This window comes from Diuraphis noxia, unplaced genomic scaffold, assembly GCF_037042655.1.
Source record: "Diuraphis noxia isolate RWA-SAM2 unplaced genomic scaffold, SU_Dnox_SAM2 contig0005, whole genome shotgun sequence".
NCBI classification, from domain to species: domain Eukaryota; kingdom Metazoa; phylum Arthropoda; class Insecta; order Hemiptera; family Aphididae; genus Diuraphis; species Diuraphis noxia.
This window is the reverse complement of record NW_028301715.1, coordinates 28,640,943-28,657,644: the sequence shown is the minus strand read 5'-3', so window position 1 is coordinate 28,657,644 and position 16,702 is coordinate 28,640,943. Positions and strand designations below refer to the sequence as shown.

General features: G+C 29.4%; 1 protein-coding gene across 2 annotated transcripts in view; it reads right to left on the bottom strand.

The window, feature by feature from the left end:
- LOC107162396 (monocarboxylate transporter 10) overlaps positions 1-16,702 on the bottom strand; it is a 359,340-nt gene that overhangs the window by 266,872 nt on the left and 75,766 nt on the right. The window contains exon 1 of one of the 2 annotated variants that reach the window (XM_015509271.2): positions 10,916-11,719. The exons of the other annotated variant lie outside the window; for it this stretch is intronic. Coding sequence (XP_015364757.1) covers positions 10,916-11,333 — 418 coding nt within the window. The 5' untranslated portion in view covers positions 11,334-11,719. Of the gene's footprint in view, positions 1-10,915; positions 11,720-16,702 lie in introns of those variants that run through there. 2 annotated transcript variants of the gene reach the window in all.

Sequence of the window (16,702 nt, the reverse complement as noted above, 5' to 3'; positions counted from 1 at the left end):
CGCTGCGCCGTAACGTTATATAACGAGTACCTACATCTATAGGTACGTAATTAATTCTAAGACTCTTCTTTAACACGGTAAATCTTATCGAGTGAAATTCTCGCATTTTTATTTTCCTATTGTTGATTAAATTACAATGACCCTTTGTTACCATTAAACATTACGAGTTCGACATTCTCTGGGGAAACGTTATTTTTCTCGTTTTACTTTATTTTTGGCCCCTCAGTTATTAAACGTTATTACTTATTATTTAATTTTTCTTATCCTCAGTATATTAAACGTTACTGTATAATATGGCTGGTGGAAGCTATTTTTAAGAGATTTGTTTTAATCATTCGCCTTGTGCCACAGTGCTAAATAGATAATGAGAATTACGAACGTCAATCCGTCCATCAGTATAATAATGTCAAAAATGCTTAACAAAATGTAAAGATATTCGTATAATATTTAAGTATAATAATTAATACGTAAACAAGAATAAATATTTTAGTAATTAGCTAAAGGCATTTGATGGTTTCATTTAATGCAGACGAAAGGAAAATATTTATAGTCTTTGTATTAAAATCTAATAATTTAAATATACATAAACACCGAGTTAAAACTTTAAACACTACTACAGTATTGCGTCCCCAAACTTGTTCAACAAAATTATAACCCATTACATTCCTTTTGAGCAGATATATATTAAGTAGGTACTATACACAAACCAAGTCATTTAAGAAAAATATTCTGTTAAGACGCAGTAATTTATCGACGTCCCATTTGTAGAACACGTATTACCATAATTCAGCAGTAGTCGAACATGACGTGTTGTTGTGCGCGTAAACTCACATAGATTCTATACTTATCTTATTTTATAATAAATTTAAAAAATCAATGATTCTGTACTATAAATTATATCGAATTATGATACATTAATATTATGACGTTATTTCTGTATCTATATTCTGTTACTGTTCTGTCGCAGTATTTTGACATTGACACAGAAAAAAAGTACGAAATATTTAATCAAAACTTTCGTTGTTAATTTATAACATCGTATACTAAATAATAGTAATTAAAGCAAGGTAATTATGTGCAGCCCTCGTACAGTGTTGAGCTTGTGGATATTACACTATTATAACTACGTCGGTTAAGTGATATGACCGAGAATAATAATAGTAATAATAACAATAATAATAATTTGGGTCACCTTATACTCGAGCATAAATGCATAATATGGGACTAAACACTATAAGCACCTATAACAACCGGTGTACACGATTTAAGACCAAAATATAGATAAGTAACAGTTTTTACTCAAATTTCCTCCTCCATATAATTGTATCATACCTATAATTTATACAAGTCACTGCATCGATATACCTTATCATATATAATCGATTATTATACTCGATATAATCGATATATCGAACTATCAAATATAATAATGATAATATTAAAAAGTCATAGGATAATTATTTTATTATTACATCGGGAAAAATAATATTTTTAAGTCGTCCATCACTGACAGCAGTTGATGAACTATGAAGTACTTATATTAGCACAATCTAATAAGTCACGTTTGTGCATTCGATACAAGATTTAGTACTAACACGTTTGTTTGACATATAAAAAATTAAATCAATATTATTATTAACGTAATAGTGAAAAAAAATATATTATAATTTTTAACGGATATAAGTTTGGTTTCCGAAAAAGTCTGTCAATCATCTGTTGAAATAAATTTTAAATGAATATAATATGTATGTAGCACGAACATTCTTTGAATATGAAATCACTTGGTTATAATGTAATAACATTCAAACGATCCATGTATTATGTCACTATAATTTATCGGAGGCAATTTTCGAGTATACCAAAGTGTCAACTACCTCTGATGTCTCAGACAATTTGTGTGAATTTAACACTTAAGTTTTAAAATTAGCTGCAGACAGTTCTAAGATGTTCATATACCATACGAGAACCATACCTATAACGGGAAATTCTAACGAAAAAAAAAATAATATTATCATAGTAATTGTATATTGTCACGATCCTTTGACCCGTTTTCGAAAAATATGATTTTTTTTTTCATGAATGCGTTCTTTACTCATGTAATAACTAATGCGTACAACGGCGACACGTGGCTGCAGCAGCAGTCTGAAGGGTTCTTATGTATGTTTTATAACTACGGAGACAGTGGAAAACTTTAAAATAATAAAAAAAGATAATATTATTATGTACTGCGGCGAATGCGTAGCCTCTGCACGTGAATATTTACGGGCTGCGACAAGTAATTTCATTAACCGCAGTCACCATATTTGATAATTACCGCATATATATATTATATATATATTCTATTGAAATTTCATTTCAAATAAATTGCTGACAATCAAATTCATATAGGTAATAATATAATGGATTAATTATTAACATTATTACTATTTTCAATATTGTAAGTATATATACAATAAACAAATATATTTAATAACGTATATTAAATCCAAAACACTGCGTATTGTATACTATTAAAATATTTTTGTAAACAGTTTTCATAACTTACAACAAAGTTTGTATTCTCCTCATAAATCGGAATTAGTAAATTGTTCGAGTCGAGATAAACACATCGACAAACATACTATATCATTATATATTTTATTATACATAATATATAACAACAATAAACATGAGATGACGTTTATTCAAAGTCGAAAGAATTTCAAAACAAAACGTATTGAAAAATAACATATTTTAAAAATAATATAACAACAATAATAATATGTATGTATGTATGCTATTGTAAAACAATTTGTAATGCACTCCATTTTATATTTATCCGTAGTTCTGAACAACATTAAGAGATTAATCATGGAAACTATTTTATGACCAGAAAATAGACTGAATGGAATAATAGACAGACGGGAGGAGGAAGTCTGCAACGTTTCCTAAAAGTTTAAAAGTGCCGTTGCCCGTTATACAGCGATTCCGTGGTAAGTTTGCACCGAATTTAAGACCCATGTTCACTTTCTAATTAGAAATCTCAAACCATCTTGACGTTTCGAATAAGTTTTAAACAAAAGTGCGTTAATTCTTTTTATGCGTTTGACCTGACATCATCAGCGTCAAAATATAACGCAAACTAAGGCGCAAACATATTATTATATATAGATACTATTATACAGTGACTTATAGTGACGCACTGGTGCACTGCACAAAAGGGCACTTTATGTTCAATTCAGAATCTCAACTTTAAGCTTCTAATCTTCGTCCGTACGCCTTACTTTTTATTTAAGTCAGTAGTGTAGATAACGTCATATTTGCAAGGCGCTAAAACTTTCACATGCTCATTGAACGCTGATTCGGCTTTATCCAGATTCGAGGGTTGAAGGCCCTAAATTATTTCCTTAAATTGAACCCTTAATGTATAATTATTGATACACCAAAAAATTATTTGAATTATACACAAAAGTCTTTAAAATCCACTTTATAGATTTTTGATCAATTATTACAACGACTTTGCATGACTCAAAATGCATTCTATCCTACTTTGGCACTCCTAAATAGATGTATTTTTCATCTTTACCATATTATTGTTATTTTTGAGCATATAGACAAAGACGATGTTGATACTACCTAATCGATATAATTCCCCTATAACACATAATATAAATTGATAATTAAAAATATTAATGTTGTTAATGTTATATGTCATTCCTTTTTTTATTTTAGGCAAAATTAATTTGAGAGTAAAAGTGCCAAAAGGTAACAATTAGTTATAAATTATACACCAATAATTCATAAATCACAGCATCAGCTACATTATATAATATAATTCTTTAAAGAACGGAAAATTATATATTTGAAAAATATAGTATGATCGAGATTTAATGAATTTAAAATTTAATTCACCTAAACTATGAGGATATTATGAGCAACTTTCGTCTATTACATTTGATCTTTTCAATATTTTCTTAACAACTGTAGTTGGTATAGGTAATGCTCATGTTATTTGCATTGAATTATTATTGAACTTTTTGTGTATTGCAATGTGTGTCTGCAGATAATGTATAATGACAGGAGTAATTTGTGATGGTGACATGAGCAAGAAAAAGGTGTCTATTCAAATATGGAACCTTTGCGGTCACAGTTGAAATAGAGAGGAAAAAAATCATATTCGACAACCAACTTGGTCACTGCTGCACTGTACAGAGCGATTCGCTTCGCAAAAATAGACTACGGCTACCGTATAATATAATAATAATAATATTATTTATATCGTCGTTTATATGATCTGTTCGGACCGGAATGCTGTACACGACACAACTGTCGTGGCCGTATGAAATATTATCTTACATGCACTTCAACGACGATCTTTGATCTGATTTTACACGGATACATCTGCTGCAGCCGCAAGTCTTATGATAATAGTACTCCCTTCTTCCCGCACCACACTCGCGATATTTTATCATTTATTTATAGAATTGATAAAAATTTGTTTCATCACAAATTCACAATATCATCTCGTTCTCAAAAAGCGGATACAACTGCAGCTGCAGCTGTTGTTGCAATATAGATCTACGATCGCATATGCATTACATTATGGTTATAATAATATTATGCCATAAAAATATTTATATTGCATTATCCGATAATAATATTATTAATATACTATTATGTATGTTTCTAATACACGATATTCCATCGTCCGGTGAGTATTTATTGTAACAGTGTTTTGCGTTATAAAATCAGTTCAAACATATTATTGTTAAGTTTAAGTGGAATAATGTATCACGCGAAAATTAAATATTTTGAATAAAATCACTAAAACTTACGATTAAAACCTGTGCCCTTTGTTAATACTTAATAGGCCGTTCAAATTACTACAAATGCTTCGAATTTTGCTTGACCATAGTAATATCTATCAATACAAGTCATAATATCTAAAATCTAATCACAGCACTATTATTATAGATTTATAATTAAATCGATTTTTACAGTTTTCACAATTGAAGTTTATTCGTGAAAAATATATGGATTGTTCCGGTATTTTCTTCATTGAGAATGTATCCTTTGCACTGCACCACCATCATCATCATAGATATTATAATAAAGGCTGAAAAAAATATCTATACTCGAAAGGAGGAAAATATGCATAATTTTAATTTAAACGATTTATTACGAGAATAATATTATGCTACAATAATATTGCTTTCAAATCCAATAAATCCTGGAGTTTTATAATTCTCAGTATACTAAAAATTCGATGGCATGTTAAAAAAATCGAAATATACTTAGACATGATGGTAAAAAATCAATTTATGTACCGTAGTATAAACGTAACTTTAATATATATTTTGTAATATTTATCAATAATTGTTTTCACTGCATTTGAAGGACAAAATCATATTTAATATTATAATATTTAACTGTATATTTCCATCCTATGTTGATTTTTATAAAATAAACTTTGAATAACATTTAGATGCACTTATACACATACATAAAAGTGCTTTACTCTTAGACTATAAAAAAAATATTTCACACATAATGGTCAGAAAAAAAGAGTGACAATAAAATAATATATACATATATTCATACAAAGTGTACAATAAATTTCACAGTATATGTTGATTAGAATTGAATAAACTATGATAAACTGCACGAAAGGATGTTTTCAACGATATATTGAATCGGTTTTTATGGGAATATGATATAACTAAAACTGGGTCCCTGACGTAACTCGAACATTTTATAGAAATTTGTCGCAATAACAAGTCCACGGAGTTCGTGTTCCTACTGTACCTATACACATATTCGAGCGCATAAAAACAGTGCACCTCGACCGTTCGAAAACTTTTTTGAACACTTGATTTCTGAAAGCCAAAACCTGGAGCGAGAGAGATAGAGAGAGGGAGAAAGGGAGATATTTAATTTCAAATAGTTATAATATTTCGTCAGTGTACAAGAACTTGGCGATGAAAAAACTATAATTTTGATAAATGTATTATAACACCCTATAATAAATTTGATACACATTATAGGTATATACCTAGTGAATGTAGAATGATGAAAATGGTTTTGATATGCAGGAAACTTTAATATAATAATAATATATTATTATATTGCATTGTGTTCATTTTTCATATTTTGAATTACCTTATAAAAAAAAAAACTGAATTAATTACACGACAAGAACATACACGTGCATACCGACGATAAATAATTTGAGTAGAACATATTTATTTACAATAAAATTAATAAAAAGTATTTATGCACGTGTTATTATACCGTGGTATATACGATTTTAAGCTACTGCGTTTAATTCAAACACCCGATGCAATAAAATTAATTGTAAGCTCTCGCTTTTATAAGCATATATATATGTATATGTATATATAATAGCACGCAGGTACCATGTTTACACGTATAACAATAATTATATAATATAATATGCGTTTCGATAATACGAATTAACTCAATGCGTGCGAATTTAATCCCGGTGTGAGATTTGACGAATCGAATTGCCTATTTAATGCGAATTAAAAACGGGTTTACACGATACTTAGTCCCTTTGAACTACCCGTGTATAATTAAGTGAAACGCGTGTTAATCTTGTCCACATACGAAAAACAAGAAACATTCACACATTTTGAGAAATCGCATTTAAATAATTTATAGATATAATATGCGATCCCAAGACTGACGACGATGATAACTCATAGCATATTATAATATTAATAATTCAAAAAATTTCATAATAATGTAAGTGTGTGTATAATTTATTATTATAAATCTCTGTTAACGCGTTCGAAATTTTTCACAACTAAGTACATCGTATATACCTAATACTGCATTTATGGTAATATCGTCATTAATATGTTTTTGTTTTGTACTTTTGTTTGTTTTTTTTAAATTTATTAGCTAGACTCATTACTTCTAAACATTTTTAAGATTGATTATCTATTATATCTTCGATATAGGTAGATAATAAAAAGAACATGCCTACCCTATGTGTGTTTTAGATTTCATAGTATGTATAGGTACGATGCAATGTTGAGCGATTATTTTTAATATAATATGTACCGACTGAATCTACATAATTCAACTAATTTAAATATATACACATTATGGCTGGTAATTAATTACTTGTAAATGAGAGTAAATTTAAATTAGTTTTGAATAAACGTTGGCGCACGATGCAATTATTTGTGAACGTTGACTTTTCCAACCCAATTTATTTTTACAAAACAATATTAGCAGGCACATTCGGATGTGTACTGGGAAATATTCTCAAATGGATACTAATAATAAAATATTATGTAATAAACCGAACCCTTGATAAATGAAGGAATTCTATGAAATATCAAGCAATATAAATGGCTTATAAGTAAAATTCGTAAATATTATATCATACACTGCGTAAATAGTTATAAATTTAAAACATCATTGATATTAAGAAATATTATATTGTGTGTTTTTTGACAAAAAAATGTAATAATGTAAATTAAAATAATATTATGACTAAGACGTTTATTCGCCCTAAACAAATTTTAAAATATGCATTTATTTTTTCTGTAAATAATAAAGTCCATACGATTTTTCGTTGGATTATTGTTTTGCGGAATAGTAAACTCGCATTAGGAAGAATAAAAATACAATGTATATTAAATTATATCATAATATGAAAAATATTAAACAACAAATATATGCTTTACAATTTCGAAAATATTGTACAAAAAAAAATCCATCGTTAAAAAAAATCAATTTACAGTAGTTATATATTTTAACATCATGTAGGTATATGGTATATTTTTATTTATTTTACTATTTTACCTTTAAATATGCATAATTTAATACTAAACATTTATGCTAGAGTATGAAGAGTACTATATTTTAAATTTTAATTCCTCGGATTACCAAGCACATACTTTATCGACAACCTATTCACATAAATTTGGAAAACAAAAAACACACGCAAACATCTATAGATATATAGGTATATACACAAATGTAGTCCTTGTCCTAACATATATGAGTCATCAATAATTTATTATTAATAAAATAAAATAATAAATGTTAACAAGAAAAAGTACTTATATTTATTCAGCTATCTCTTATACCAAACCGTATAACTTCAAGTTCATATTATATTTTACAATAATACGATGAGAAGCTAGAGAATTATTGTTTTTGGAATTAAATGTACATATATTAAAGTAGATTTTGTTATGATATAGTATTGTGAAAGTAGAACAATAGAGTGGATTATGTATTATAATTTTGTATGTAAATATTCAATATATCGTTCAATAAGCAATATAATATGCATTGTGTAGTTGTAACAGTGTTGTAGAATCTTGGTTATAATCAAAGAAATAATACAATTTCAGTGTAAAACTGTTATTTGTTCGTATGAAGTTAAATGAAGAATTCAAGAAACCAATTGTATATTAATTAGGAATTAAAATCGTTGGTATAAAATATATGTTAATTACTGTTACTCAAAATTAATAACATTAAGAAAATTATAATCCTTTTAGTTTATTAAAAACAAACTTGTTAATATGATATTATAATATATTTTTTTTCTAATAACTATGGTACCTAAATTACCTCTTGAGTTTATGAAATAGCTATTTGAAATAAATACGTGTTTTTAACTTTTTTTTAAATTGGAATTCTACATTTGTTTTAAAAAGAGAAGTACTTAATATTTGTGTTAAATAAGTATATAAATATTATAAAAGTATCACTTCATTTTTGAAAAACATTGAATAACCCACGATATTATTGATTATTAACTAGCAAGATTTTATCAATATTTTTTTTTTTTTTACTTTTATTTTAATTGTGTTTATTTATTTTTAGATTATACAACAACGAATAAACAGTATGTGTTACTCAAAAATGTTGGCAGTCAATAACGCCTTAAACTTACTGAGATCGTTTTACAATATTGTTATACATTGAATAGTACATTGGTGTCGGTACTTCAACATCTCATTCAATAATATTTTTAACTTATACATATTATTCAAAGCATTTATAAAACGACAATGTTCAAAATAATTATGTAGAAAAGACAATTAAATTTGAGGTAGAGCGTTTTATTATTTTTACACATTTTTGTAGCTCTTTGCGTTCCAGCCATTCTAAGAATTAATTCCCTAAAATGGTTTTAATAAAAATATGTAGCATAGGTAGGTACTAAAAAACATTATTTCAAATCACTACAGGTCCAATAGTTCTAGCTTTAATTCCACGAGGAATAAACAGTTGAATAAAAAAATTTTTCGATTAAGTTTCTAAGAGAAGAAGTATGAATTGTTTACATTTGTGATTCAGACCCTCCAAGTTCCGCTCAGAATTATTTTTAAACAATAAATATTGTGAATTTTAGATTAAAAATACAACCTATATACATTATACAAATAATACAATGGTACCTATTATTTGTTATCATAGCTATGGAGAATGGATATAATAAAAATTTAATCGAACCGTAATATTTATGAATCTAATCTGAAGTCGAGCGAAAAGGAAAGAGTGCTAGTAGAATTCGAAGTATCTTTTTTTTAAGTTTAATTTCTTGAATCATAGAACAAAAGATTTGATAACTTATTTTTTTTTTAATTTCTAGCTAACAAAATCCAATCCAAGATATAGTGTAATCTACATTCCAATTTTTTTACAATATCGTTCTCCCGAAAATGATTTATATATCCAAAAAAAATATTATTATATAATACGGAAAGATAATTATTGGTGATGGTGATGATTTTCATGATCGATAATTATGTTTGAAGGCCTATTTGTGAATGTAACAACTTCATAATAATTTATAAGACCCCACAATGTGCCATACGTATAATATTATATACAGAGTGTCTCGCGAGGATTTACCCATTGCGAAATCTTCGGAGATAATAAATATATCATAAATCTATTTTTTTTTATTATTATACTATCATATACAAGGGTTACATCTATTTTATTTTTTAATTTAATATTTATTTATTTTTAATTTTTGAAAAAATAATCATTCCTATTTTAAAGGAGTTTATTTTTCTGAAAATTTTGACCTTTTAACATTAATCTCATGATTTTTAATAATTATTTTAGTTTATAGATAAAACGGCAAAAACTATTTTTTATTCGGGCGGCGAGTCTCCCACTATGGTTAATGGATATATTATCATGGGACACCTGTATATATATTATATATATATTAATATATATAAGATCCATTCGTTGTATGACACTCGTTATTTCAGAAAACAATAAAATTTTGAAAATACTTTTAACCTATTTTTTATCGTTATCATATATAAGTTTTACTTTTAAATGAAAAATTACATTTTTAATTTATTTTTAAATAATATTAGAATATTATTCAGAATCTTTTGAACAACAAAAATCAAATTCTTAAACTAAATCGAAAAGACGAAACAACTTTAAATCGCCTAAGAATCGGACACACCAGGATAACTCACGAGTTCCATTTGTAAAACCTGCAATACACAGATTACAATCAAACACATCATCACAGAATGTCATATATACCAACAGGACTGTACAAAACTCAACTTGACGGAAACACTAGATTCAATTCTCGGACCAAACCCCGATCAAAACACGAAAATTATAACCTTCTTAAAACTAACAAACTTATAGATAAAATATAATTTTAATTATAATTGCTAAGGTAATGTAACATAGTGTAAACCTCAAAAAATTGTAATTAGTATTTAAGAGATTAACTAATGGCCCTTGCTGCCGAGTTATATATTAAGATCAATAAAAAAAATCAAATTTCTGCCGACGAGTTGCTGACTAGTTATAAGTCTTTAAAGTTAAATAATAATGAATGTGTTACGTTAAATAAAACATACAGTACATACACAATAATTTCAGAGAATTCGTCGTCGTTTACCTGTTCTGTCGTAAGTGGCATCCCGGAACCTGAGCACCACGTCTTTCTCCAGCGCACCGAACGACAGTTGCAGTCCGTGATTAAGCAAGTGCACCATGCAAGCACAGGCGACCACCACCCAGCCCCATCCAGCTTCCGGATAATAGTGCCGGCGGAGGAGTCTGCCCACGTTTGCGGCTGGTGCAGCCATCTGCAGCTGACGCGCCATTCGGTTCTTGTCCGGAAGTAGCTGATGCTGTTGCTGCGGCTGCTGTTGTCCGTCGGTTACGGCCATTGCGGTGGATGCGGGGGATGCTCCACCAACGGTTTCCTCTTCCAGCACAGTGTACAACATCGGCCACGACCGAGATTTCGACAATGCACGCGAATTTCTCTCGCACGGACAAGACGTCGTCATTTCGATTGGTTTTTTTTCCATCGCCTTACGCTGTAGACCTGTTGTATTAAACAGTATATCTGTCTGCTTAAGTGTCTATACTACCGAGCCGTTCCGAGCCGGAAACTGTCGTCATTTTCGTAGTCGGTGTTCGAATCGCGAAGATTGGGGGAAAAAAAAAATATTATAATACGGAAAAAACAGTTCGTGTCCAGTGTAGACGGTCAAAATATTTATCCGAGAACAGACGCGCGCGCAGCAGTGGCGGCGGTTCTCGTTACGCGGTTAAGTCGTTAATGTTTTATGAATAACATAATATTATTGTAACGACGGACGATGAATATAATTAAAATAATAATATTATGTTTATATGGCGGTTAAGCGTGTCCGTGTCCGGACTCGTCGACGGCGTAGCGAGCGTACACCACCACGTGGACGACTGACGATGCGACACGGGTCGTGCTAAGCGTTTGACGACGACGACGACGACGACCACGGTGACTACAACGACGACGGGATACCGCGTGCGTGACGATCGCGGCGGCGACGGCGACCTACCGCAACGGTTTTACCATTGCGCACGTGCGCAGACGGTAAACAACAACATTGCGGACGTCGTAGTCGTCGTCGTCTTCCTTTTCCTTTTCCTCTTCCTACTCATCTGCGAGTATTATTCCTATAACGTCTTTGGCCGCCGACCGTGAACGGGTGCAAGCAACAACCACTGCAACAGCCGGCGTACACCGATAAGTAGTTTACCGCGGTATAATATTAATACAAACCTTCCGACTACCGAGTGCAAGCGACAAGAGTGCAACTTACTGTTCGGTGTATATTATTATGTTCAACGAAAAGTCCTCTGACCGAAAACGGTTCTGGTCGGCCGATCGCAACGATTCTCGACCCGACCGCCCGTCCCCGACCACGACGTCCAAACGGTTATTGTGCACGGTCGAGAGAAACGGCGCAATGTATAGGTTTTCGACTGATATTAAATTTAATTAATTTTTTTATCGCTTCCGGATTGCAACTGTACGTATAATTGTGTGTATGAGTGTGTAAATTTCGCCATAACGGCTGCCAGTAGCAATTATAACGCAACACATGGGTTTGCCGATGCAATTTTCATCCCAATACATACCGGATACATCACAACGCCCTTAACGAGCCAAACGGAAAATTCGAAAATTTCACTGCTACCGAGTGTATATTACATCCAAATCCGGGGTGACCTTTTCGGCCGAGAGACTAATTAAATTCAACTGTTAAATATAAAAACATAATTTATTTATTTCCTATAGGGTTATTTAGTATTTGGGGCTCGATTGAATAGCGAGTCGCGCTCAATTTTATATTTTATTTACGAGTGTAACCAGGAAAAATTTAAATAGCTGATACTTAATGAGTTCATATCATCAATTTATGGTTGTATGAAAAATTAACAATTCTAATATAATTAGTTCACTTTATTCGGCTATATTGAACAGTGCAAACACAGAAAAATGTTCGACAACTCAAATACCTTATAATATACTTTATGATTAGGTTTATGTTTATGTTTATTAGGTGACCAGGTTTACTCGATATACGTATTGTTTAATGGTTAAGAATTACTTATTGCTGGATAATTATTACTTTATTAGTATTTAAATTTAAATTTAGTCAAAGTTTGTTAAAAATACGAATTTAGCTAATTATTATTTATTGCTAACATAATTGTATTAAAAACATTTTTATAATGTCAAAGAAATAAAAGCACATAATTTATTCTTGGAATCCAGTGGTGTTCTGCATATTCAATTGTCATTAATCTGAGTATATGCAGTTGTAAAGGTTTAATGACCAATTAAACGTCCATAAATGTGATCAGTAGTGGCGCTACAGGTAGCTATATGGAAGTAACGATATTGGATCGTCAATTAAGTCCTATATTATTTGAACCGGTACAAGTTGTAACAAATTTCAGTTTCAATGTTCTTAAGTATAACAGTTTGTAAATTTATCCATGATTCAAATTGATCCCGTCACAATTCGTTTAGCCATGTCTAATAAATGTCATACATAGCCACATAGATAAGTAACTATGAATGATGATAAATATTTTGAGTTATGTCCGGTTAATAGTTATTGATTAAATCTGACTAAGAAAAGGAACAATTTGTTTAAATTTCAGTTGTATTAATTATTTGCAAAATATTATAGCCGAGAGTCTTGTATGGTTTGGTAAATTAATCGCGACAGTTAGTAAAAAATATATATTTATATTTACTATACGTTTTCAGATTGTTAATATTTATTTTGTTATAGGTACATTATTTATAATATAGGTTATGTAGGTTATCGTTACTTCAGTATAAGTTAACAACCAGGTATTTTGTCGTTTAGATCAATTTGTTCAAATATTTTTGTTACATCAATTTGTAGATAATAATAATAATAGTTCAATAGTTCCATTTTACTTCGCAATTTGACATCATATGACTATGATGTATGATGGTATGACATCATACACTACTTACAAATCTACAATAGTATTTCACCTCGTACAACCGGAGTATTCAACATTTTTGCAGCGTACTTAAACCGGTAAAACAACCCTCTCTTACTCACAATTCCTAACTTTATGCAGCCACATGTTAAACTACACACAGATTATAGTAAACTATGAGACAGCTTTACACGTTGTAGGTGGAATCGTAAAGCATATTACCTACCTATATATTATAATAATGCATTGACAGCAATCAACATGTGCGTAATACTGTATTATACAGATTTACTTGTCAACGTCGGCGGTCATTGTTAAGTTATCGTATGAATATGAAACTAAAATAACGTACATTTAACAATTTAATACGTATTATAATGGGACACAATATGAATAATTCAAATTTATTTGTCCACATTGATTGGACGTGATTTTATTATATATATATAAATGCAAATAACATGTTTTTGATAAATTGAAATATTGTTTAATTTATGCTTAAACTAACTCTGAATGTCTGTCGAAAAAGAAAATTTTTTCTTTTTAATTGTCAGAGATTTTTTCGTAAGACATACATGCTATCAAAATAGCCATACCTAGCTGAAACAAAATGATGTAATGGTAAGTACGTTATTATTATATATAACGAAAAATAATTATACTTATAATTTATTGTAATGTTATTAGTAATAAGTTATTAATATCATACGATTATTATATGGATTCTGAAAACCAAATTTGAGTTTATTTTACAGATAACACGAAAACGTTAAAAATTAACTCTCACTCAGCAAATTCTTAAACAAATTCTTATTATATATTATATAATAGCATGTATATTATATAGTTTGTTTTTCATTCTTTCGAAATTGTCTTTCAATTCAATAAATATTAGGATTTTGAAAAATTATGTTTACAAAATTCCATCTGTATTTAAATCAATTTTAATTTTGGATTATTATGCATACCTACATGGTTTTTTTTTCAGATTCTTTTCTTTTCAAAAAAAGTTTGTTGCAAAACCAATGACACTTTCTTTAACAAACCAGAATTTATTTAAAACCTATTTATATGACATCTGTACAAACATAATATTATAAAATAAATAAATAAATAAATGTACCTATTACACATATATTTCTCTAAATATCCACATAGACGCAAACACTTAATTAGTAGGATGTATATTGTATCTTAATGGTTTACCCAACAAATTGTATAAGCATCACGTAATGTAATTTAATGGATAAAATTCAAAATCATAGCGGCTATGTGAATTTCGCAGTATTTTACAAAATAAATTAAAGAGAACTTTATTTTTCATTTTTGAATTTAACCATTAAGCGTGTGCAGTTTAAGCAATTCAGTTTTTACAAAAAACATCATAAATGTCACGCAAAGCCTACAAGTAACATATTTAGCTATAGCCTATATTGTATGCAGATATATACATACAGTGGCGTATATAGGGGGGTTTTAGGGGTTCAACCCCCCCCCCCCCGACATTTTTTGTTGGTACGGCACTCATACGAATTTTTTTAATCAATTTATCAACTAAAACCCAACAGCGCAACACGGGATAAAAAAAAATGAAAATTGCAGGCGAGGCGATGCGTATAAATAAAAATAGTTGTTCTGTTGTTCACTTAATTTATATGAAATAGGTATTACTTGGTAATTAAGATAATGACCGACCGTCGTGTGACTCATGCGTCGCGATAGTCATAACTCATAATACAAGTAAAAATCGACTAACAGGATTAGCCCTCATATCAATTCATCGCAGTATTTCAATAGACACTGAAGAAGTGATTAATAATTTGCAAACCAACCTCGAAAATTGGATTTTTTGATTTGATTTGATTTATATAGGTAATATTCTAGTTTTTATAATTTTTATTAAAATAAAGTTATTTTATAATAATACTTAAATACATTTTTTTTTATAACCCCCCCCCCCCCCCCTGAAATTAATTCCTATATACGCCACTGTATACATATTGTATATTTTTGTAATGCATAGGTACTTACAACAGGTAGTAACACTCCATCAAACAGTTGACATGGAAATATTATGTAATTCGTTCAAACGACAATACCTTATTTACAGTTACATAAATAATAATAATATGTTATCTTTGTTGTTGTTTTTTATTATTATTATTATTATTTCACTAATCAATTTGTGCAATTGTTTTTTATTGCGAGCAAATTCGTGTTTAAAGAAGATGTTATTTTTCTTTAGCCAACAAACTCGATAAATCATTACTTAATGACTTGTTGACACGACGAATTGTGCCTTACATACAGAAATTCCCATTAAAAGCCATGTAGATTTAATTACTTATAAGCATCATTGGAATTCAAGTTATATTTGTATTCTTGCCTAGGTAGACTGATAAAAAAAAATATAAAATAGGTACATATCGAGCGTGCTTAGACGTGTAAATAAACGTTACCATTCTGCAAATATATTAATGTTTCAATAATAATGATATTTTGAAACATATAACGTGATCAAAATGTTATAACTGTAAAATTCTGTACCAGCTATGGGCTATTCTATAATACACACATTTTACGTATAATATATAAAACATTATATTATAACTTGTAATATTGCCGTATCTAGGTAGAAAAAGCTACATTTTTGGTCAACATAATAGTATGATATTATACGATTTGATGTGATGAACAGCACTATATGGAGTGGAATCGACAAAAATAACTAACCTAAGCAAACGTTGATTAATGTTTTTGTCATGATTGTTATAATACTGTTTATGCTTCTTTCGTTCAATTGAATATTGCTGTATATAACCAACTATATAAATTACGACTAGCCTCACCTAGACGATTTTATACATATATATTTTTTTTAATTCTGCTGCCGACGGGCAAATGATTTGAAATTTAAAGTGCA